Raw genomic sequence first — 25804 nt, 5'->3', positions numbered from 1 at the left:
GCTCATCAGAACAGTCAAGCCGCTGGTAAGTTCTTCTTCTTCTTTGTCGTCGTCTTTTTGCGTTCTTCTTCATTTCAGGTTCCTGGAAGGCATTTTAAGGAGGGCAAAGTGACGTCTGATTTTCTTACCATCAACTTGTTTGCACAATCCAGTAGAGCGAGAGATGTGCCAGTGAAATGATTTTCTACTTCAGCCTTCCTCTACTGTATCATATTTTTGCGCTCAAGTAGAACCACTCCATCTTCTTACAAGTGTCTTTTTTTTTTCTCAATACTGCCTTCCATGTCTACTTCTATTACCGTATGGCATTTCTGCTCCACGGGTAGAATGGCAAGGGTGCACTAGTAGACTAACTACATCGTCTCACTCGTGCTGCCTTGCGCTTCGACTACGGTTACTCCTGTCCAACATTGCAGTGCAGAACGACTAAGGCGCACTAGCAGAACAACTATTTCATCTCACTAGTGTCATTTTGCCCAGTCGCGTATAAAATGACCCACCTGCACACGAGCAAAACATCTTACTGCGGTCATTTTTGTTTTGCTTTTTACACTCCTGCCTTCCATTAAGATGTAAATTTCCTGCACTGTAGTAGAGCAACTGAAGTGCAATCGTAGAAGAGCGACGTCGTCTTACTCGTGACATTTTGACCACCACTGTATGCTCAGCACGCTCGTTCAATGATTAGGGAGCACTAGTAGAACGACTGTCTCACTACTCCAGTAGTAATGTTTTTCCCACAATCGTACGACCTTTCTGCACACGAGTCAAACAACTGGGGCTCACTAATAGAACAATTGTCTTACTAGTGTCATGTCATGTCTGTTTTTATGTGTTGTATTATTTTGTCATTTTATGTTAAGTGTTCTTTTGATGGCGGCGCGAGCACCCGCAGCGGCTCCTCTTGTTGTCTGTTTAAGAGGGAGGAAATTTCATCTGCGCTGTATGCACATTTGACAATAAAGTTGTACTTGATACTTGATACTTCCACCACTGTATCGTATAGTAGAAGAACATCATGCACGAGTGAAACGGCTGCCATTGTATCCACTGTTGTATGACATTTCTTTGCAGTCGTAGAATGAGGACGATGCACGAGTAGATTGATTTTCTTAGGACTATTTTTCTTGTTGGTTTGCCACTGTCTGACATGTTTGTGCACTACTGGAAAGACCACCTGCACTAGTAGCACGATCGTTTTACCTGTGATCGTTTTCGCAACTCCTGTTTCACCTTTCAGCACACAAGTAGAACTGCCTTATTAGTGATGTTTTTTTTTTCCCCCAACTACTGGATGACGTTTCTGCTCAGTAGGGTGCACTAGTAAAACGACTAGGGTGTTTAATGATGAAGAGGTGATTGATTCAAATGTTTGTGTTCGTCTGTGTAGGACTTATCTCAGAATCAGGAGCCCGAACCCCAGTGCGCGTGCGTGTCGAAGGATGTGGCGCCGGGCGCGCGGATGTTCCGGCGTGGCGCGCCTACTCGCACCCGCGTTCAAGACGCCTGCGAGGATCTCCCGGAAGTGAGTCCACACCAGGGAGGTCGCGGGGGGTCGGAGCAGCATGAAGCCCCTCCTGCCATTCCTGCCACCCCTGCCGCTGCTCCTGCTGCTGCTCGCCCCGGACGCCGGCTGCGCCCCAGCCAACAAGCGGCTCCCCAAAGGTGGCGCCGGCCCACCGGCAGCCAGGACCTCCGTCAAGCCCAAGTGGGCCAGCGGGAGCACGGCCGTGCCGGCGTGGGGTGCGGTCACGCAGCTGCGGGCCCCCGCCCTCCAGCACGACACGTGCCTGGGCTACTACGACGTGAGCGGCCAGTTCGACAAAGAGTTTGGCTGCAACAACACAGACCACCGCTTCTGCTGCGGCAGCTGCTTTCTGCGCTTCTGCTGCGCCGATCGCGGAAAGCGCCTGGTGCAGACGTTCTGCACCAACTACAACACGCCCGATTGGATCAAAACGCAGCCTCCATCGCCGGCGCCCACCGGCGACGCCTACGACCCCGAGCTGGATCGGACCAACACCACCGTCTACATCAGCTGTGGCGTGGTGGCCCTGGTGGTCGCCGTGGGGATCTCTGCCAAGGTGGCCTACGACAAGGCCACCAAGACCCCCCAGGAGATGAACGTGCACAGGTGGGCCAACGCGCATGCGCACGCGGGAGCTTTCGAGGACGGGGCAGGAATCACAACTCGAGGGATTATCCCCACCAATCGTCACTAGAATGGAACTGAAACGTCAAACTTGACATGATTTTTGAGCAAAAGACAAAATTAAGACAGATAAAAAGCAAATTGGCAGATTGACAACATATTCATAAATCACAGTTATGGCCAACTGTGACATGGCATTGTATTACCAATTTTCCATCAAATCAAGTCATGAAAATGACATGTCCAGATTCGGATCATAAATTGCAGAACACAAAAATCAAGGCAGATGAATGTTGTGTTTTCGACAGCATTTCCGCAAGTGATGACAACACGACTTAATGACAAAGCAAGCGAGAAAGCCAAAACTATCCCCACAAAAAAGTCAATGAAATATGGAGATTGACAATAAATTAAACAGTGTCATGATTCTATCCAAATCAGTTCCAGTATCGGCTCTGATTACGAACCACGGTTTCGATATTCCCAATCGGACACAATCTGAAGACTTCACAAACGCATCATGAAAACGAGTGTGCCAGAATGCGATGAGGCCCGCGTCTCCGATGATCACACGGCGTGCGAACGTGCGTGTCAAGAAGCCTGTAAAACGCAAAGCGCCATTGATAGTCTTGCTGCTTAAGATGTTTGTAGAACGACGGCGTTTTGAGTCCCGAGGCCGGCTCGGCTTCATCACGAGCGCAAACACAACAACACTCGAAAGACGCACTGACGACATCGCCTCGGGCACTCACGCACACAGACACACTTACACGCTAAGATGCATTTGTACTTGCTGTGATGTTTTGTGTTGGAGAAGAACACCAAAGACTTTGGCATGCTTTGTTTCAATGTCATTGGCCAACAAAATAATTTAAGTCGCGTGTTGCAGTGAAAGAAAATGACTTGTCTTGCTTCATTTCAATGGAGAGGGCTTATTCTTGAAGACGGGATTTGTTTCGTTGTTGTTGGGGGAAGAAAAGGCCTAAGTGATGTTTTGTGCTACAGAACATGACTTGTTTAGTTTTGATTGTTGTTGTGCAGAAAAAAAAAACGTTTTCAGATAAGGTCAGATATCCTTAATTGATTCTCAAAAGTGAGAACCCAGAGGTGACTGTGGTCAAATAATCATAGTCGTAATAATAAAGTGAATTTAATGAAGCATTTGCAAGGCCCCTGCTGTGTTACAACCAACAGTTGTAATGCCGCCCCCCCCCCCCTGCTGTTCCATTAGCAGTACTTTCAAGGCGGAGTGAGTTTAGTTTCATTGTTACTGTGAAGAGGACAGGACCATGGTGCTGATTTAGCTTTGTTGATGTCAACAAGAAAACAACTTGGGTTTGCTTTTATTTGTGCTCATTGTTGGCGTCGTTGTCGGGGAGGGAAACTGCCGTTTGGTAATAAGCGACTACGACGTAGTCAGCGGTGACTCAAGCGCGGTCACCAAGTTGAGCAGCGAACACATCGACACCTGATCGGCCTCCCGTCATGCATCCTTGCTAAATGACTCACTAACTTAAATTCAGCTGAGTCACTCGCCTTGACCACACATCGAAGGCGCAGAAATATAGACGCACACGCAGCTTTCACCGTGTGGACACTAGTATTGGGACACGGACAAGAAGCCACGAGAACAGCTTACACTCTACTGGGAAGACTTTGTGGAAATTGTCCAGCGTGAAGATTCAGTTGCGTCCAAGCTCAATTTGATTGATTGATGGAATGATTGTTTTAATAACTGTGTGTCCAGATTTGTTTCATCTATATGACGTTGCAGTGAAAAGGTGTGGGGGCGGGGGTGCATTATATAAAACTAAAGTGACAAACAAGAAATGGCTGGGAATAATATTTTGTTCAATTTTTACAGTGTTAATGACAACATCCTTCTTCACAAAATGGGTTTATTGTGATTTCTTAGTTTTGGATTTTCCTTGAAGTTGTGTGAAGAATGTATCAGGGAAATTAATGTCGTGCATTTTTTTAAATTGTCAACTTTAAAAGAAATGTCCTTATGCGGTGTTGTGTGCAGAATTTCACAGCAGTACAGAAATTCTGCACACAACACCCTCTAAAGACGGGGAGAAAATTTTAAATTAAGGATTTACAATTGATCCCTGTTATTAAAAATATATACTGTGGGTCCAGAAAGTATTCTCAGCGCTTCACTTTCACAGACTTTGACCATTTTCACCAAAATCCCCCCAAATCCATATCCAAAAAGGTGACTTTGCTGCTAGCAGCTGCTACCAAAGCAAACGTCTTTAATTGTGTTCCGTCCTCTCAGTGACTGATTGTGTGAGCGAGCGAGCGGCTGAGCAGAATGTTGAGGCGCTGGCAGACCTTTTGCTTTGTGTGACCTTCAACGCACGACTAAACCGCTGAATTCTCTCCTTATTGATTAGCTTTTTGTATCCGAGAGAGAGAGAGAGAGACACACACGCACACACACACGCATTGCCTGCCTGCCTGACTGTGTGTGTTTGCGCTTTTCTGTGTGTGTTTGCGCCTTCTCATGTTGCACTCGCGTCACGGACCAGACGTGCCCAATTTGGCCAAAATAGAAGCAGGAGAGGAACAAAATGTGATCACGTGTCTATCGGCCATTTGATTAGGTACACCATCCATTGACATCCAATACAACAAGAAAATGGCTGAGTGAGGAATCCCTCCCCATCCACTATGTAGTGCCCTCAATGTATCCCACAGTGCGTCTCAATGTAGTCAACACCCAATGGTCAATGGAAAAGTAATATATCCCGTCATGCATTGCGCAGAAATATCTAACGTCGCTTGGTAGACATACAGTGCTGTGAAATAGTATTTTTCCCCCTTCCAGATTTCTGTGCTCTTTGCATATTTATCACATGCAAAGGTTTCAGTTCACCAAACCAATTTTAACAAAGAGACTACCCAAGGAGATACAAAATGCAGTTTCTAAATGCCAATTTAATTTATTAAGGCACGAAAATCGTTGGCACCGCCCTACCCACTCTTGAGGACTTGCACACTGCAAGAATCAAGACAAGGGCACGGAAAATCCTCCTGGATCCCCCGCACCCTGCCCACCACCTTTTCCAGCTACTCCCCTCAGGCAGACGCTACAGATCCATGCGCACCAAATCCAGTAGACACTTAAACAGCTTCTTCCCTCTAGCCATTAACTCCTTAAACAGTCACTGACGTAGTTACTCTTCTTGTACTACAAATACTGCTACTGGTTACTCTAAAATGGTTCAATGATTTGTTGTTTACGATGATACTAATGCAGCGTGTTATACCGGAGACAAATTCCTTGTGTGTTCTACATACTTGGCCAATAAAGATGATTCTGATGATTCTGATTCTGATTCTGAAAAAACATCCCAAACTATCTGTCCCTCTGTGAAAAAGTAATTGCCCCTCCCTTTTTTTTCCTTTCTGAATTCTGATTGTAATTTCCCCATTGCGGGACAAATAAAGGATATCTTAATCTTAATCTTAATCTTCCTGTTAAACCCACAAAGTAACTAACTAACAACAGTTTTGGGAAAGCTGAGTTCAATTTCACAGGCAACACTCGAGCACCGCATTTGTTGAATCAGACAAAGTGAAGTAGGTTACAAGATCTCAAGAAACAAATGCATCATGCCACGTTCTGATGAAATCCAAGAAGAAATAATTTTTTTTTTTAGGTTATTGAAATCTATCAATCTGGAAAAGGTTACAAAGCCATTTCCAAAACTCTGGGGGTTCAGCAAACCACTGTCAGAGCCATTATCCACAAATGGATAAAACTGGGAACATTGGCGCACATTCCCAGGAGTGCACGACCAGCTAAAATTCCTCCAAGAGTGCAACGACGACTAATTAAGGTTTTGGAGTGGCTGTGTTTGAATCCAATTGAGATGCTGTGGTGTGACCTTAAACGGGCATTTCATGCTAGAAAACCCTCCAATATGAAATTGGTAAAGCAATTCTGCAAAGAAAAGTGGACCAAAATTCCTCCTCAGTGATCTGAAAGACTCATCACCAATTATACGCCAACACTAGATAGGTTTGGATTTTTTTGTTTGTTTGTCTAAATAAATTAAATTGGCATTTAGAAACTGCATTTTGGATTTCCTTGCGTTGCCTGTATGTGATATTAAAATTATGTGTGATAAATATACAAAGAACACATCAATCAGGAATCACGGGTATATATAATACTATAATATAATACTAGGTCAATAAATCTTGATTCTGAAAACCTTTGGCCAATTTCCCCGAATCACTCGATGTTGCACCCAAATGGGACGCGGCGAATCAGGCTGCTCGCGTTGGCGATGGCGGGCTGAGCTCAAGTGTTCTCCTCCTGGAAGGGAAACACTATTAATACTCACCGAAAGTCACACACACTGGTGGGAAAGTGGAGTATGCGCTGGCTTTAGGTCCTCATTGACACACTTTCACAAAAACATGCCGGTAATGACTTACACTTCATCAACTTCCAGGACTCTCTACCTGGAGAATCGTGTCAACACATTAGTGCAGTGTTTCGCTGCGGTTAAGACAAGGCCCGTATTTGTCATTCGAATAATGCAGTGGTGGCGGGCCATGTGTTTGCTAGCTGAGCCTTCAGTGGAGTTTTAGCTGACCTAATCCACTTCTTTATACCAACACTATCATGTTGCAATATTCGAAACAATCCATGCGATACAACCCCCCCCCCCCCAAAAAAAAACCCACAGTGATGCCATCCATGTACATCATCTGGACCTGTTCAGCAAAAACGGTGCAGCAACACACATAGACACACAGCAATCTCGTTATCATCTGCAAACAAAGGCTATTATTACTGCATGGATTTATTTTGGGCAGATTAATTATCATTGTAGGACCAGTTTCCAGTGTAGTTGGATCATTTTCTCAGCAGCCGTCCATCTTTGATTTCAGAGCGCTCGCGGACATTTTAAGGCAGCAGGGCCCTGTTCCCGTTTCCCAATACGAGCACGACAACATGGACGCCATGATGGATGGCTCGCCCAAAGACGAAACACCCGTCCGGACTGCCAAGAACAACTATACGCCCGTGCACGCCAAGTCCTCCAACCACGGTAACTACACTGCTTGTCTTCCTTGTTTGTTTGTCTTGGAACACTTGTCCATGCTGGTCTACTTGTACACTCTTTGTCATCACTCATTATCAAGAATTGGAATAAACGGCTTTCAAGTTGAACAAGCAGGCCAATAAATTGAATCTTGAGGATATGCTTTCCATGACGACGTTGTTTGATTGACAACCATGGGCCAACTGTGGCGCGTCGGGAACATGACGAATCAAACACGAGTCGCGCGTCCGACTGAATCATTCTCGGTGTGAACCCTCAAACTGGGGTGCGAACGCTCTTCTTTTTCACCTAAACTACTTTTTCCATCGGTGCTCCGGGGATCAGCTCTCTCGGCCGCTTGCTGAGTGCCCTAATAGCGCGTCCCAGATTCGATGGTGTCACCTCCCTGGAACGTGACACTTGGGTAGCCACGTGACAGCTAAAAGGCTAACGCGCTCACGTCATCGCTTGATGACTTGGCTTTTGTCAGTGAAAACACTTAGCTGTCCTATGTTCGCAATCTCCGATTAGCGGCTTTTCAATTCATTTCATTGAGGAAAATGGATTGAACATACGAGTGAAATGAATTTCAAGCATGTTGCTGAAACTTGTAAGTTACCACTGTATAGTTCAGTTGGTGGCTTTGCTTCATGCACCGTTCATCTGCAATCTGGATGCGCGTTTCAGAGTGTCCACAAGTGTGGGGAAGCATCACAGAAAAGTGTCTATGTTTCTTTTTTCATTGTCGTTTGCTTGCGAAAACGTCACATGTGGAAACACCGAGGCGCCCCTCGCACTGCTGTAACGCGCTTCTGCCCCAAGTTGTCATGGTAACGAAACTGCACCTAAGTTGCCGACGCCAAGGCACCCTTGTTTCGGCACAACGCCCTAACTCTGACCCAAGTTATCATGGTACCGAAAATGTGGATAAGTGGACAACTCTGAGCAGCCCTCGCTGCGTCGCGACGCCTTAGCGCCACCCACCGGTTATCATGGAAACAAAAGCCAGACCCATCCAAAACCGACCGATTTCAAGCCAAGTGGGACAAGTGGATGAATTAAGTGTGCCGCCACTCTTGATCTTTTGTGGATTTGTGACCTTGGAATGGCAGAGATTTGAAGAACGCACTTGAGAATTCTTTTTCAATTGCACAGAAATTGGCACATTACGTCTCCTTTAACCTTTCTGTCCTGGCCGATCTTTTGTGAAAGACGAATTGAATATGAATTCAGTGTGTGAAGGAAAAGCCTTGGCTCGTTTGCATAAAACCTTTTCTCTCGCCTCGCTCAACCGCCATCATGCTGACGGATGTGTGTGTGTGTGCACACTATTGGTTAATGCTGGCTTGAGAGAAGACGAGTATATTTTTGGGGGTGTAATTGGTGCGCTCCCCCCACCCCCACACTTTGATTGTCTGGACACTCGGCTTCTCAATGGCGAAAAGATGGAAGGCGTCCAAAGCGACTCAGTTCCTTCATTAAAAAGCACGAAACGAAAGGGACCTCCTCCACATTGTGATCGCTCCTGTTGTAGAAGTGTACCTAATGTAGTGATGGCATCGGCATGTTGCTATGGTTACCAGCTTGTGTGCGTGTGTGTGTGTGTGTGTGTGTGTCAACAGAGCATTATGGGATGGAGACAATTCACAGCGCAGGCACTGACATGCTCATCTCGTCAGGCTTTGTGACACTCGGACGAGGACACCTCAAAGGTAACCAATTAGATCCATCCATCCATTTTCCAACCCGCTGATCCTTACGAGGGTCACGGGGCATGCTGGAGTCTATCCCAGCCGTCGTCGGGCAGTAGGCGGGGGACACCCTGAACCGGTTGCCAGCCAATTGCAGGGCCCACAGAGATGAACAACCATTCGTGCTCACACTCGTCCCTAGGGACAATTTAGAGTGTTCAGTCAGCCTGCCATGCATGTTTTTTGATTGTGGGAGGAAACCGGAGTACCCCAAGAAAACCCATGCAGGCACGGGGAGAACATGCAAACTCCACACAGGAAGGCCGGATCAAACCCCGCACCTCTGCACTGTGAGGTCGTCGACATGCTAACTAGTCGACCACCTTGCCGCTAACAAGTAAAATATTTTGTCATTATTGTTTTAGGAGGATTGGAAAAATAACACTCAAATTAAATCGATGTTGTGCCCACATTGAATGGTGTAATTAAAAAATAAATAAATAAAAAGCTTGGGCAACTGTCTAAGATACTTCTGATTTGAGTAAATTCCGTAGTTCGTCAAAGTACTGCACAAGCCTCGGAATTCGCCCAAATTAAATTCGCTCTCAGAGCCATTTAGATTTTCTTCAATTTAAGGAGAAATAGGACATCATGAAGGCCGAGTGGATGTGGTGATTTCCATGGGAGAAGGAGCCGCTGCGTGCAATCGAGGAGGTGAAGGCAATCACGTTTTCTGCATGGACGAAGTAACAAGATCGTCAGCAGGTCTACCAAAGATATGTGGGCGGCGGATCCATGTTGAACGCTCAAATATCAGATATGGGTTTTTTTTGGGGGGGGGGGGGGGGGTCATACAAGGAATGGATGGGAGGGAAGAAGACCAAGAACATCCTCAAGTCTACATTGGACACACTTTGAATTTTGTTCAGTTGGATTTTGTCAAACTTGGGTCCTCAAGGGCCGCTATCCTGCCTGTTTTGTTGCTTTCCTCCAACACACCTCATTCAAACGATCAATTCATCCCCAAGCTCTGCAGAATCCCGATAACAATCCTGATCATTGGAATCAGGTCTGTTGAAGGAGGCAAACTTCTAAAACATGCAGGATAGTGGCCCTTGAGGACTGGAGTTTGACACCGGGGCATCTCGGCAGTATTTTCATTGACGCGGTCTGTATCCTTTGCGACAATCACAACGGCAGATGGTTGAACTGAAGCCATCAGAGCAGTGAAGTTTTGCCCGCGAAGGATATGAAAAGTAATAATGGTGACACCCACCGTAGGTACCTTATTCTGGTGTGTTTGTCCGTTTGAATGCCGTGGCCGTTGGTGACATTTCTGTCGCCAGCTGGTTCACGGGGAAGCTTGAAGTGGCATCTTGCGTGTGACAAAGTGACACTCCCTCAGCGGCTAGTGTGAATGCGTCACGGCGGGCGCCATTGTTCTCCGCTCTGATTCATCAGCTTCTCATCCACACGCCGTCGTCGTCTTCTTCTTCTTCATCGTGTTTTTGTTGTTACAGCGCAGCACTCCATCGATGAGTCGGCACAGATGTCCTGGCAGAACGAGCTGGACCTCCCCGTCTCCTACGGTACGTCCAAGTATTGTTTCCGCAAATGTCACGAAACCGAATTACACGTGTATTTCAAACACCACCCCCGCAGAGCTTTGCCATTGGAAAGTCCGCCTAGCTTAATGCTAACGAACAATGCAAAATACCATAGACAGGCTAATCAAGCTAGGATCAAGGTTGTGGTGTTATAACCTTTCAAGCAGTGGATCTTTGAACACAAACAGTGAAGGGACACAGATAACAATCCTCACAGGCATATATATTTTTTATCCTCTGCAAAGAACAACTCATATTACAGCATCTTACTGAGTTGTGCCCGCTCTCTCCATCTGAATATACTTTTCAAATTTGCACACAAATAGTCATCTTATAGCCCAAAACATAATCGGCCTACTAAACAATACAAGTTATCTTCCATCAATAAGCGGTGCTGCACCATTACTTTGACGCAAGTAAGAAATGAAGTTAGCATTTGGAAAGGCCACACACACACACACAAACACATAGATAGATATATGTATTTACGGTATATGCGTGTGTGTGTGTGTGTGTGTGTGTGTGTGTGTGTGTGTGTGTGCGTGTGTGTGTGTGCGTGTGTGTGTGTGTGTGTGTGAAAATGTCAAAGCGGCTCCATAGTGAGTGTAACTCATGTGACATTTTAAAACAATTAACTCACTTTTAATAAATGAAGTCGATGTTTGGAGTAAGCACAATTGTGTCTTGCGCAGAATCATCTTTCTTGGCCAAATTTTTGGCAAATCCTTTCTTGGAGTACATGCAATTAAGAAATGCCAAGTCACCCGCATGGCTCAAATTGAACGTCAGAGCCTCTTTTACATGGCATTCGCCATTCACTCCATGAACTGTATTGTTTTTCACAATCTTAATACAAACATTCTACCACCAGATCTTAACTCGGGATCATTTTTGGGATCATGTCAAAATCAGGCCTTTCCTGAATTTGATCATAGTTTATGTTGGTAGTGTTTTATGTATGCGTGCAATAGAAGCTGAAGTAGATGTTGTGCAAACGTTTCTAGACTCCGTGTGTGTGTGTGTGTGTGTGTGTGTGCGTGCGTGCGTGGCATGCAAACGGACCGCATGAATGTCAAGCAGCAAAATCATAAGCGGCACGTGATGAGCAGGCAGGGAGCCAGAATGTAAACACATTGCCATGGCAACACAGAACATGTATGTACAGTCATCTCATGTATGTCGGGCCGGATTAAAGTGCAGCCTGGACCGGTCACCATTATGATCCAAAAGTGAGCGATGCCCAAATGTCACGTTTGGCGCCTTTGAATCCTGCGACACGTCAATATACGTGATGAGAGACCGCGACGCAAGGACATGGATGTGCAAGTACTGTGCATGCTCATGTGTTGTCAGCTCCACTTTTTGTGGACTGTACAAATGCTCGTGTTGAGACGGAAAGGCAAAAGTATTTCGACGCCAACGGGAAGTGAAATCTTAAGTTGGCACTAAAGTAACGGGACGACTTGAGGAAATGTGGTCTTTGGAACAAGCAAAAGTGTTGAGACACATACAGTTAGTTTGGAGAAAAAAAGCTGTAGAAATCAACAGTGTGGAGTTTAGGCAAAAGTATTTGGAGTAATATGTCCATCAAAGTCCCCCCACAAACTTGCGACCTTAAGAGACAGAAGGAAGGAAATGCCCAAATGGGACTTTGAAGTTTGGTTTATCACATCAGACGCCGGTGCTGATGTCATGTCATTATCTGAAGAGCCGACTCGGGGGTAAAAAGCAAAGGCCAATAAATGCACCGTCTTTCTGTTCTGTCTTTGATGTACCAATTTTGCACAAAGGGGCTATCATCAGTGGGTGTACGGCTGCAATCAGACGTCTCACACACACATGCGTACACACACAGACGTACACACGGGCGATGTACACACAAAGGATGCTGATGATTGCGCCCGAAGTTAAAGTCACCAGCAGGTTGGCGTCATTAGTCATGTTTGCTGTGAATGAAGGAAGCCGCTGCCCACTCGCTTCCTGTGACCCTTCATCCCACACCGACACGAACACACATCCACACTGAGAGACACACACGGCGCCACACTTCATCTCCGCAGAACTACAAGGAACATGACCGTATATATACTCTGCTCTCCCCCCCGCCCCCCTCAATCATGTTTTTTTAATAAGCAATGAAAAAACATGAGGAACGCCTTCGACAGTGGAATGGACTGTCTTTCTCGGATCCCGGCATTATTTTTACAATTCAGTGTGATTCATCTGTCTCTTGTGCCGACTTTGAATTTGGTAGCAATCTGACAAAATTTAAGATCAAGTTTGTCTTTGAAGGTCCCCTGGAAATAGTCCAAATTAGCCCAACATATCTGCTTTGAACAGTCATGATAGACTTCCTGGCTTCTTTAGACTCTTTTTGTGGGTCTAACTCTTGATAGACATACAGTATCAGCAAAATGTTAGGTCGGCAAGTGCAACTGGTTGCAGGAGTAGAATTGATCAAAATAATTCCTTTTTAACAAACAAATTGAACCTCAATGGCCACTTCTGGGGAAAAATGGCAGACTCTCTGCATCTTTTCGGGTTTGGCTTCTGTAGACTTTTTTTTTTTTGTGGGTTGAATGGTGCTAAATGGCTTCAAGAGCTGAATTTTCCAGTGAAAGTAAGTGACGCCTAGACAGGACCAAAGTGACCCTAAATGGCCATTTCAAAGCAAAATGGCACACTTTCTGGTCTTGGCAGGCATGCCTTCATAGAACTTTTTTTTGTGGATCTACTTGTGACAAACATGTTTACCAAATGTCATACTGCTTAATTTTCAGGATAACCATGCCCTCCCCCACCCTAAACAAAGTGACCCTACATGGCCAACTTTTCAGACATGGCATCTTGAAACTTTTTTTTGTGGGTCTCCTTATGATCAACATCGACCCAATTTACCCCCAAAAAATAAATAAATCAAATGCTATCTTGCAACGACCAAAGTGAGCCTAAATGACCACTATGTTTAGGGCAACTCAGCAATGTGTGAGTCCTGTGTCTTTTCTAGGATGGTGTAGTGGAGATTTCTTGTGGGTTACTCAAATCCATGTTGCGAAGTCAAACTGGCTCCGAGGGCTGAATTTCTCAAAATTCCTTTCGCGCTGGCCTTCATGTCGCTTGTTTCTGTCCAGAAGCACGCAAGAACAACACACACATACGCACACACATGCTACACAATAAATCAGTGCTGGTGCCGCCGACTGTGAAATTAATTGAAGTTGTGATCTGGTGGGGCTGCGGAGTATCATCAACATCATCACCGTCAGCCCGAGGAGACCAACCAGATGAACCGATGACAACAAGATCAACAAAAATAACAGCGAACAGAACTGATTCCATTTAGAGCGGCTTCACTGAATGCAAAGAAAACTCGTCGCTTATGAATTCAATTTTTGAAATTTTAATTCATTGATTTATTCTCCACCAGTTGTTAGTTAGCACGATTGCGGCAATAACATTTTGGTTCTGTTTATTATTGACATTCTGCTTGCGATGCTTGGAAAGATACATTCCAGAGCCTGCATTTCAAAAAGTGATTTTTCTTTTCTTTTTTTTCTTTTTTTAAACGTGTTGGTCTCCCATGCAGCGAAGCTCTATTTGAGCCTGTGGTGTCCCCGAAGCACACAATCTGTGCTGGCCCACATGAGGACGCTTTTCTTTCCTTTCTCTTTCCTTTCACTTTCCCACTGTTGCTTCCTTTTTGGGTCACGCCGCAGCAGCCAGCAGTGTGAGTTCTCCTTCAATCGTACTTGTGTTAATGTATACTGTATAATGTATAGCGTTCTACTGTAGCTGGTACAGTAGTCCCTCATTTATCGTGGTGCTTATATTCCCAAAACCCCCCTGCAATAGAAAATCTGCAACGTAGCCTTCACACAGTTATTTTGTTCTTATTTTTTTCTGTAGATTAGCAATACAAAATAGGCATCTGAAGTGCTGCTATCTAAATTTTCCGCAACAGTCTACACTGTAGTATCTGTGACTTTGTGTCACAGGGCGTCTTTACTTGTCTGTTGTGAGCTCACGTTAAGTGTCTGGCTCAGCCGTGAACTAGTCTGCAGGTTGAGTAGCTGTGGGCAAGGCCCAATTTTCTTTTCTTTTTTTTTTATTGCCATTTTGGCAGCCCGGCGGTCCAGTGGTTAGCGCATCAACCTCACAGTGCAGAAGTACCGGGTTCAATTCCTCCCTGTTTGGACTTTGCATGTTCTCCCTGGGCCTGCGTGGGTTTTCTTTGGGTACTCCGGTTTCCTCTCACATTCCAGAAACATGCATGGCAGGCTGATTGAGCACTCCAAATTGTCCCTAGGTGCGAGTGTGAGCACAGATGCTTGTTCGTCTCTGTGTGCCCTGCGACTGGCTGGCAACCGGTTCAGGGTGTCCCCCGCCTACTACCCGAAGACAGCTGGGATAGGCTCCAGCACCCCTGCGACTCTTTTGAGGATGAAACGGATCGGAAAATGGATGGAAAATTGCAAATTTTTTCAATTCGGTGATTGATGAATTGTCACTGTAATGTAGTTGTGTAAGCCAGTTCTGCTTGCGCTTCATTTTCTCATGAAGTGTGAAACGATCCCGCTCTTTCTCTGTCTTTTTCGCATTTCTTAAAACAATTCAGTGTGTGTAGGGAAACTTTTGAGAAAGAAACAAGAAATAGATCGTCTCTGTTTTCGCGTGGACAAAGTCCATGTCAAAAGCACATATCCCCCTCCCGACCCCCCCAAAAAAAAGAAAAAAGAGGAAGAGGAGGAAAGGACACACGGGCAGCATGATTCGGGCTCTAGTTGCAGTGTGCTATTATGCAAGCAAGCACGTCGTTCGGAGCAGTCAAACGTGTAAACAAGCAGCGGCAAGTCAAGATCAAAGTGACAATTTCACTTTTGACTTGAGCCAAAATCCATTTTTAGACTTCCTGGTTTGCACTTCCAGTCAAATCCCGCTGAATGACTAAGAATTCATTACTCCTCGTGTGTCACAACACTCGGCCAATCAGCTGCAATTGTGTCAAGCTGAGACGGAATCCAAACGTGCGAGCAAATCTCAATTCGCGGTTCAATGAAATTCATCACAAACGTGACAATTCTCCTTCGAGGGGCGAGTCAAAGTTGATTTGAAAATATCAAGCGATGTTAACGGATTAATCACAAAGGCTGCGAGCACTCGCTCACCTAAAACAAACAAGTCGACTCGTCCGTCATGCATTCCGAATTGTAATATTCAATCAAGTCCCAATCCATCATGCCGTGGGTCTAATGTGACCTTGGGAATCAATTCAACTCAAAGGCTTTTAAGCTCTTCACGTCTGTGAGACGCATGCGAACAAGCTAATTAGCGTTAGCGTCGGCACTAATGCAGCCGAACGCGCGCGTCATGTACGCGCATCCTTTTGACAAAAAAATAATAATAATAAAGTCTCAAATGTACATTGCTTGTTTGTCTTATTAATAGTCTTATTTTTGAACTTATAATAAATCGATCCACCTTTCATGTGCCCTAAATCAACCGATGAAGCAATTGTTTACTGACAAATACTAAATGCATTGCCTATGTCAACTTGTTTCTTTAATTGATCACCTTTTTTTTTGTTTCCTATAAATCAATGAACCAACTATTGAATCAAAAAAAAAGTTTGCTTTCCTACATTCTGATACATTCGGTATATTTTTGAGGCCTTGTTGATCTTGTTCACAAATTGCGGGGCGGATTTGGCTGAGATTTTCTCGGTGAAAAGTTTGCGCCGTTTGATACATGACTTGATCATTCTCCGTTTCGGATGGTGACCATTTGACCACGGAACCGGGTATTTGTACAATTTCCCGTTTTGGTGTCTTGAACAAAAGTTTTTGAACGGGCTCCAATCTTTGACATTGACACGATGTTCCTCAACATGAGTGACAGGCACACGTGTGTTGTTTTTGAGTGTGTGAGTTGTTATCGTCACCCCCGTAGAACAGTACGTTCTTTTTTCTTAAAGCTTTGTCTTTGTTGTCAGGGCTTTATTGAACGGTTCCTTCTTTCGAAAGGCCAACACGTTTGCTCCACACACGCATACACACACTCACATAAAGGCACACCTTGACACAAGCTCTTTTCTTCTTCTGTGGTTGATGTCAAAGCTGTCGAAGGTGTCCCTGGGAAGAGGCTGGCCGGCATTATGACAAGCGTGTGAAAAGCGACACGTGACGGCAAAATGTTTTCAAAGCACCTTCACCTCTACAACTCGAGTCGAAACTTGCAAGTCGTGTTCGGTCAGCTTTACGCTGATGGTAACATACCGCTTGGAAATGGTCATAAATCAACTAATTTGGCAAAACACAAACACACACGTTGGACGTTATTGTTCATTGACCCGTTTGGAGCCACCACTCAAGAGTCATAATTCAATCAAAACGTTTTTTGTTGTTTGTTTGTTTTTTTTTAAACAACAAAATTTAACATCACATAAAGTCATAAATCAGCCAATCTGGATTTTATGCCATTCAGTATTAATTTAATCGACCTTAATTTACTTGGAAACGTGTATGGGTTTTTTTTTTTGGGCGGGGGGGGGGGTTTGGGGTGTATGGGGCTGCCAGTTTGAGGGTCATAAATCCATGAAATGAACTGCTTCATTTTCTATTGCTTTAGTTCCATCAAGAAAAAAAAAAGTGGAGTTTGACACAATGTTCGGGAAGTGTGCCACTCGCTGAATGGTGTCATTCTTCTCTTTCTTCCTTATTGTGTCGGTAAAAATGTCACACGGAGAAGAAGAAGTGAGAAGTGAGGAAGAGGGCACGCTGCAGGGAGAAAGCGAAGCAAATTAAATTCCCCGTAAGAGCGCTTGACCTCCTTACCGGAGGGGTGGGGCAGAGGGGGGGGGGGGGGTAGGAGGCGGGGCTTTGGCAGCCACAAAACGGCATCTTTGCCACTTGTCGTCTCCTGGCCCACTTTGCCGTACCAAAATTCGACTTATTCTTCCACTTCTGCCCATCTCTACTTCTTGGGTTACGCCTGTGTACTTCCTGTGTTTTCCCATCGTTACTTCCTGTGCTGCATTTGTCTACTTCCTCTGTTGCAAGGCTCAACTTCCTTCCTTTCTCATATGTATTTCCTTTTTTGAACATTTCGCCTTCCTCCCGTCTCTGTGTAAGTTACTGTTTTCGCTTCGGGCGGTAGTGCAGTTATGTTAGCGTCATGCTAAGTGTTGTATAGAAAATGTGATGTCAGGGCCCACGGCGATCTAGCCATGATTTTCAGCCACCTTCTTCTCTGGTTTCAGATGCGTAGTGTGGTTCCCCGATGTCTGACTAGCCGCTAAATTCTAACAAGTGGACTTTTCTGTTTGAGTTGAGGTGCTTATAAGCATCAAGAACGGGAGGAAGTCAGCGTAATTTGAAATCTGCGTCGATCTCGGTGTCATCCGCGTTGAGTCACCAGAGACGAGCAGCACGCAAAAAAAAATAAATAAATTAAAAAAAAGAGGTGATTGGGTGCACCCTATTTGGGTCGTTACGTCCTCGCTGCAGAATAAAGTGAATGTGCTCCACTTCTGTGTGGCTTGGTCCTTTTTTTTTTTTTTTTTTTTTGCTTTTCAGCACATAAGCAGCTCCTCGTGTGCTTTACTTACTTTGCCGTTGCATTATGGGATGCTGACAATTAACGTGAGGATATTTCATGCAGACACAGGTGGCAAGAGCACTCACACGATGTACCGAAGTGGAACTACGGATACTTGTGCAAAAAAAAAGACTTACTAGGATGTAGTCAGTGGAGCTTGTACAACCGCATACTTTGGCCCCTCAAAGTAACTTTAATGTCTAAAACGTTGGCAACAAAAGTGAGAACACCCCGAAGTGAAAAGGTCCACAGTGGGCCCAATTATCCTTTTTGCAACCGTGGGAGTCATGGAAAATAATGGTGGCTACTCACTTTGCCCATTTTTCCTTCCTGCGTTGCCCTCCTAGCACATTTCTACTTCAGGTATTTCCTAGTACAGATCCGTAAAAAAATCTACTTTCGTACAATAACAAAGTATCTGTACTCATTGACTTCCCAAATCTGCCCACAGATCTCAAGAGGACCTGATGTTTGTTGACTTTAAACAGAATCCAGCCAAAGGGGGAATATTGCAGTACAGATGAGTGGCCTCTAGTAGGCGCTGTGTTTGGTGACAAGTTGAGCAAATATAGACATCAGCTGACTTGCTCTTTTTAAGTGCCGCGACGTGCACGTCCACGTGCAGTGCCCCACTTATATATGAAGACATCCCAGGAGCTTTTGACCGATGCCTCTTCTTCACTTCGTCTTCATCACTTGTTTTCCATTTCCTTTCTGTTTTCTTGTGTCCACTTCCTGCAACGTCGTCACCTTGTGCATTCCCACTTCCTGTATTGCCTACTTCCTTTTTTGCTGCTTCCGTATTTCTACTTTTTTTGTTTTTTCAAGTCAAGTCAACTTTACTGTGAAATGTGCAACATACAGCACGGATGAAATTACTTTGCTCTCAACCACAGGAGAGAGCGGAGCCGCCGCGGGTGCCCGCGCCGCCATCAAAAGAACAGTTAACATCAACATAACAAAATAATACAACACAACTAATGCAATTCCTCTCCCTGCGTTGCCCCAGCTTCGCGCTAGCGGCTCTGATGTTTCAACAGCAAAGCATGATACTTGAACACGCGCTCATTTTTCTGGTTAACGAGCAGCAGCAAATTGAAAGTGGCGAACTTTGATGTGAAGACGACTTTTTCTTTGTCTTGTTCCTGCGATGTCATTTTTGTTTTTGTTTTTTTTTTTTGTCTGTGACTCGCTGCTGTTGGGGCGCACGCAAAAGCAGGACTCACCAAGTCATGATTATTATGTGATGGATTGTTCCACGCTGTGAAGATGTCTTTGATAAATATTCCAAGCAGCATTCGAATACTTAACAACCAGCGATGCTACTTCCTGCGTGTGGGGAGCAAATAAGAAAAAAAAAAGTCTTTGGCATATTTACAATGTCATTAATAACGAATGTTACGAGTCAGGTTGTGTCGGACATTTTCTTGATACTTTTGTCAATAATAACGTTTGATCTTGAACACGAGTGGAAGCCGTGTGGCACGGAGGGCTCATTAGCTCATCACTTTGGTCCATTAACTCCCTTGCACCTTTGATTCCCTGTTGTGTGTGCGTGTCTGGCCTCCTCTCAGGCTCCATGATGTATTTTACATGAAAAAATGTTGCTGAGGAGCTAGAGAGCGAGCGAGCGATCGTCTAATTAGCAGCCAGTCGGAAGACGGACAAACGGGAACAACATGAAAGTGAAAAGTGGATGTTCAATGACAGCAGGAGTCTTGGCATCTAAGACATACCGGAGCGCCTTCGTTTTTTTTTTTTTTTTACTACCAACATGCCGTCATCCGAACATTTTGTGCCTCAACTTATGTAATGTGTACGTTGAGGCTGCTGCAGCAAGTGTTTCTGGGCATTAATTGGCCTCATAAATGATGACGTGCCACATTGAACTCCGGCTGTCAATCTAAGGAATTGGCCCCAAATGACATTTGGAGTTTCTCTTCTTTTTCTTGTGTGGATCCTGCTGACTTTTATGTGTCCTGTCATGGCCACCCTATTTGGTGATATTCATGAAAACTACTTTCTAGGTGGAATCGCCCAAAATGGCCGACTTGCTGTATAATTTGGGCCCATGTTCATGCGTCCTGCCTCCCTCTCCGCCCATTTTTAAAAATTGTCTTAAAACAATGAAGATTCAGTTCAGCTTCTGATGAACCGAGCGGCCGCGAGGAAGCCCCTTCATCTGATTGGACGCCACCAACTGGGTAGTAGCGTGTAGACTGGAACCTTTCTACTTCCTGTTGCATTCTAATCACGTACACATCAACTCCCTGCATCGTCTTTCCACTTTACACTGCAAGTGCAACATCATGGTTGCGCCAGCACTCTTTTTGCTTTCAATGTCAAACTCGATTGCTTACAGCCAGTTTTGGCCCACGCTTTGTGATCAGCGTCACCGATGGACTCGTGGACCCTCGGCGAAGATAGTGGCAGCTTTGTGTGATGTTCCTTCTGACATAAGAAAGAAGACATCAGATAAATCTGTGATTATCCTCGCCGGCCGCTCCGCCGCTCCCAGGAGCATAGACGTCAACTTCCTGTCTTGTCCAAATAAGGACGTGAACATTTGAATGGAAATATACTGTCGTTATTGTCTTACATGCATATTATTTTTATTTTTTGGTGGGGGGGTTGTTACATTTTTACTTCCTGTTCGCGCACCACAACTGATGGGTTTCAACTTCTCTGTTGCACTTGTCATCTTAAACACCACTAGCCAATCAGCTCAGTGTGCCGCTTTGACGTCACTGGCACTCTGAATCCAGATTGTTGTATGATGCGAAAATGATATTGATTTTTTTTCTGGGTGCGTGTGTTTTGTACCAGCAGGAAACCACCATCGCCATGACTACCAGCACAGCCACGTGGACCTCACTGCTCTCACGCCAAAGCTGGGTAAGACCAAAAAAATTTTTTTTTGTCTGCACTTGAATGCTGAAAGAGACGAGAATTCACATGAAACGTCTTTTTTGTAGCTATCTGCAATGATTTCACGGTATTGCCGGACGATTTAAGTAGTTAATTTGGCATCACATTGCTCCGAGTTCATCACCGATGCTCCGCCTCACCACGACTTGTGTCTCATGTTTGCTAAAATGTGCTATGAAAAAAAAAACTAACTGTGATGTCACGCCATCACCAAATGATCATAGCACTTAGCTTAGCATCCAATCAAAGTGCTCTCAGCTCATCTGTTGCATCTGCTTGCTCTGATGTGTGATGTGTCCATTGACACTTCTTCTTTGGCTTTTGTTAGCAAACAGACACATGCGACACGGTGAGTCCTCCTCGCCGCTGCCGCCATTTTGTCTTTGTGTGTCCGTTGTTACTCACAGGCCCCGCCCACCATTAACAAATTGCATGCTTGATTTTTACCAGTCTTAACTTGTGAAACACAGCAAAGAAACCCAAAGCAGAGTGTCACGTTAATGCCAATTTTTCCGCATTTATGATAATGAAGTGTGACTAGACTGGGGGTTTTGCTTTAAAGCTGCCCTGCCGCTGATCAATATTTTGCAATGACTTTTTCATTTCTTTTAATGGGATTGTGACCATTCTGAAAATGCTGATCGTTTCTATCTTGAAATGTTGATTCTCGGTATGCTGATGCTCGGCAGAACGAGCGCCACGGAGCAACAACATCCTGACGGCGGCTACTGAGCCATACGACCTGTCGCTGTCCAGATCCTTCCAGAATCTTACCCACCTGCCGCCCTCCTACGAGTTTGCACTCTCTGCTGACTTGAGTAAATTCACCACCCCACACACACACACACACACACACACACATACAGTATATCATAGATTGCTAATGCTAACGTAGCGTTTTGTTGCTTGTTTTGTTTTGGGGGGTTTTCGTATGTTAGGAAGGCTGAAATCAAAACTCGTCTCTCACGCAAATGTGAAAATATTCGTAGAATCCTCATTATTATTATTATTATTATTATTATTATTATTTGTCTCTATGTATCTTGACATTACAGGTGACCAGTTTATTTGAAACAAAACATCGATCAAGCAATAGGTACAAAAACCAGTCATTTGGAGCAGTCGTAGGTCAAGTTTCCACTTTATATGGGGTAAATACTATTATTGTTCTCTCTCTGGTTTTGGCAAGGAGAGGAACCAATCCTTGCCACGAAAAACAAAAATGCGCAAGTAATTGCCACCCCCACCAAAATCAGCTACAAATGCCTCAGGATGGTGACAAAGCACTGCATGAAGTTCCTCAACAAACAACATAGTTTGCCTCGCCGCCATTGACAGAGTGAGCATCTGACGCCACTGTTTTTGTGCGTCAGGTGACAAGGAAGTGGATGACTTTTACGGCAGGAAGCGTCACCATGCGGATTTGGGCGGCCGAGGCCACGCCCACATGGCCAAACTGAACGCCGAACCGCCGTTGCATCATCATCAACATCATCATCACCATCATCATCATCAACAACAACATCAGCGTCAGCGTCCTCGCCGCGTCCAGCGCGCTATGTCACAGGACCACGTCCTCTCCCCGCCCAGGACACCTCGCCGCGGGGACCACGGACTTCCTTCATACGGCAACGCCGCCACCTCCCACGGGAGCGGTCGCCACCCGTCGGAGGAACTGCTGCTGTCGGCCGAGCGCCTGCGCTCCCAGGATCCTTTGCTATCTCCCGCCGTGCGCCGTGACAAGTTCCGGCAGAAAGCCATGGCCCGAGCCATGTCCCACGCCGACATGCTGATGCCCATCACGCCTGTCCACGAGCGCCACCGGATGGGTAAAATGCTGTCCGAGCCCGGCGACGCTTACAACACGCTCGGCGTAAACGCACATGCCAGCGCCGCCAAGAGGCAGGCCTTTGCCTCGCGCCGGACGCACACTGTGGACCACCTACAGTTCGGTGCGGGACATCACCACGGGACCAACGAGGTCACCGTTTAACTGCGGAGGGACCACTTCCTGTCCCTGCTCGTCCACTTTCAGTCGCCTCCTGTCGTGGCAGCAAACAGCACCACAAGGGCTTCGCCATGGCAAACGATCCGCCATTTTTGAACATTCACGCAGCTGCGCAAAGACGACATGTCCGAGTTCACGCAGCCACGAAACGCTAGTGATGATGTCATCATAACCTAAACTGCTAATGCTAAATGCTAAAATAAAGTCTTCTTTACTATTTATTTCTTAGCATTTCTGCAGTCAGAAAAATGCGAATGATGATGTCATCATTCGCAAAAGTACTCATTCCAAAATCCCACAATTTTAGTGTTATTTTCATTCCCACAGGACACAATTGTTAATGGTGATGTCAGCATTCACAGAAATGCTAAAATGACACTATCTTTGCAAAGTGATCCTTGGCATTCCTGCGGTCACGCTAATGCTAGTGATGTGTCATTATTAGCTAAAATGCTAATTCTAACATAATTTTGAAGTTATTTTCATTCCAAAGCACACATATGCTAGCTATGATGTCAGCATTTGTGAAATGATAACGTGATCTAATCATAATGACATTATTCTCATCATTCCTGCAGCCTGGTAATGCTAGTGATTTCCTCATTAGCTAATATAAATGTAAAGTTTTGGTGTTATTAGCATTCCCGCTCTTATGCAAATGCTGGCAATGATGTCATTGTTAGCTAAAATGCCAAATATTACAATCACACTTTCTTCATGAATGCAATGTTATCACTAGCGGTCATGCAAATCCTAGCATGACAGCATCATTAACTCAAATGATGTATGCTAATGCAAGTGATATATTTGCAACATGATGCTTAGCATTATTAGAGTTCCTGCTACCACACCAATGCTAGCTAAAATGCAAATAGCTACAATAATGCCATCTTAGGGACATTATTGTTCGCCACAAAAAAATTTTGTTTTTTAACACTCCAGATGCTAGTGATGTCATTATCATTTGCCTCATTTGATGACGTTATTAATGTTCATGCTCAAAAGACTTCACGCCAGTGCTGACATTACCATTAACAACGCCATCGAAGATGACATCATCATTCGCATTCACGCAGTTCTGCTCCAATATTGTAAATAAGTGTCTTGCAAATGCTTTTCGGATTTAACTTTCTTCCTTTCTCTAATGCAGACTTTTGACTAAATAGATTTATAGGACTCACGTTTGAGTCACGTTCATCGTTTATTGACATCGCTATGATTGGCTCATTCCGCGCCGAAGGGTTTGCGGAAACAATCCGAGAAATGGCGGCCAAACAGGCTCCTTTCACAATGTCCGCTGTTTCCCGCCTCAGTTGTGTCAACCCACATTTGATTCGTTGGGAGCTCCATACGCGTGTTAAGAAAACGTGCTGATTTTATACCTATAGTGTGTGCGTGTGTGTGTGAGGAATCTTTTAAGTCCCGCCTCTTCCTCTTGTTTCCACCCAATCAGCTTTCCAGATTGCTGTTCACTTGATCTTATTACTTCTCGAACAAACTTCAATAAAAATCCACTTATTACGTTCGATGAGTGTTACGTTAATTGACTGACAGCTGTCACTTCCACTTTTGTTGTTTTTGATGTGATTTACTCGCTATTTATTTGTACTAGTTCTATCGACTGACAGAACAACTGTTGCTAGTGAGGTCAAACTACACTCGCTGCAACAATCATTAGTCGTGGGGACGTAGCACATGGACATCAAGGATACCGAATGAATATTGTGCACGTTCACAGGTCAGAAGAATTGTGGTGTGACATCTTGGGGAATCATTTGACACTTGTGGGGAAAACAATTTGGACCTTTTCTTCCAAGGAAAAATGTGAACTTGTCATCCAGACATGCCCGATCAGGTCAGAAGGCGGGCTCTAAACGCCTGCTTCATACATCTGTGATCTTCCTGGCCAACTTGACATCATCGACTTGTGGAGGTCTGCTTGCACTTCGTCCATGTTAAAAACTATCGCCAGCGACATTTAAAGGGAATGAGAGGAGCTGCTTTGTTTGGCAACAAATCAACTTGGCCATGTTCACGCCCCACAAAGGCGCAAAATGCCAACCTTGTCGGATATTCTCCACTTGGCAGAAATCGATTCAAATTCATCAAAAAGGCTTCAAGCTGCTCAAGGCTATTCCACAACTCAACAAAAGAAACCTGAGAATTACACCTTGCATATTCAGAATTCGTGCTTTGACTTTTGAGTGTTTTGAGCAACGAGCGTGGTGTGAGAACTTCAACTCGGATCTCAACAGACTCATTTCAAAATGAATGAAAATATTTTTCCCCCACAAAATTACACATACACACACACAACTTCAACAATGACGACATTAAAAAGTATTTGCTCGTGTACTGAAAAGTGAAAAAAGAAGAAATCACATGTGCAGCGGACCGAGCTAGGCCTTGAGTGGCCCGTTTCCGCAAATTCATAACGCTTCACTTTTGGAAGCTTTTCAGCCGGAAGGTGCAGTTAGCTTTCAAAGATGCCAAGGTGACCTTTGTTGCCATGGCGATGCAAGCGCGCTGCATCCCGGGTGATCGATCGCTTTGATTGCTAGCCAAGGAATTAGCATTTGAAGTTAATGAAGGGGCCAAGCCGGACGTTCTCTGAATCCGATAGCGGGGTTGTGCTAAAAAGCTAGCCTGAGGCTGTGTAGCCAGGCTGCCATGGAAACCATATGAACTCCCCAATTATAGATAAGTATTATAGCTTTCTTTTAATTAATAAGATCATGCTAATCAGTGCTAACATGGCA

General features: G+C 44.9%; 1 protein-coding gene across 3 annotated transcripts; it reads left to right on the top strand.

Annotated features, from left to right (window-relative positions):
* On the top strand, positions 1-24571 carry shisa6a (shisa family member 6a). Of its 3 annotated transcripts, none has more exons than XM_086133873.1 (9): positions 1-25; positions 1391-2134; positions 7064-7224; positions 8841-8930; positions 10430-10498; positions 20939-21004; positions 21366-21386; positions 21727-21855; positions 22411-24571. In XM_086133873.1, exons 2-9 carry the CDS (start codon positions 1566-1568, stop codon positions 23028-23030), a joined length of 1725 nt encoding a protein of 574 aa, XP_085989999.1. In that variant the 5' UTR covers positions 1-25; positions 1391-1565; the 3' UTR covers positions 23031-24571. The 3 variants fall into 3 exon arrangements, with proteins under 3 accessions (XP_085989999.1, XP_085989997.1, XP_085989998.1); XM_086133871.1 differs by having other exon boundaries at positions 20936-21004; XM_086133872.1 differs by lacking the exon at positions 1-25 and having other exon boundaries at positions 1278-2134; positions 20936-21004.
* Positions 24572-25804: the final 1233 nt, after the last annotated feature.

This window comes from Hippocampus guttulatus, chromosome 16 (assembly GCF_054856545.1).
Source record: "Hippocampus guttulatus isolate MCC_2025c chromosome 16, RoL_Hgut_1.0, whole genome shotgun sequence".
Lineage (NCBI taxonomy): Eukaryota > Metazoa > Chordata > Actinopteri > Syngnathiformes > Syngnathidae > Hippocampus > Hippocampus guttulatus.
The sequence above is the reverse complement of the archived record's forward strand: the minus strand, read 5'-3'. Positions and strand labels throughout refer to the sequence as shown.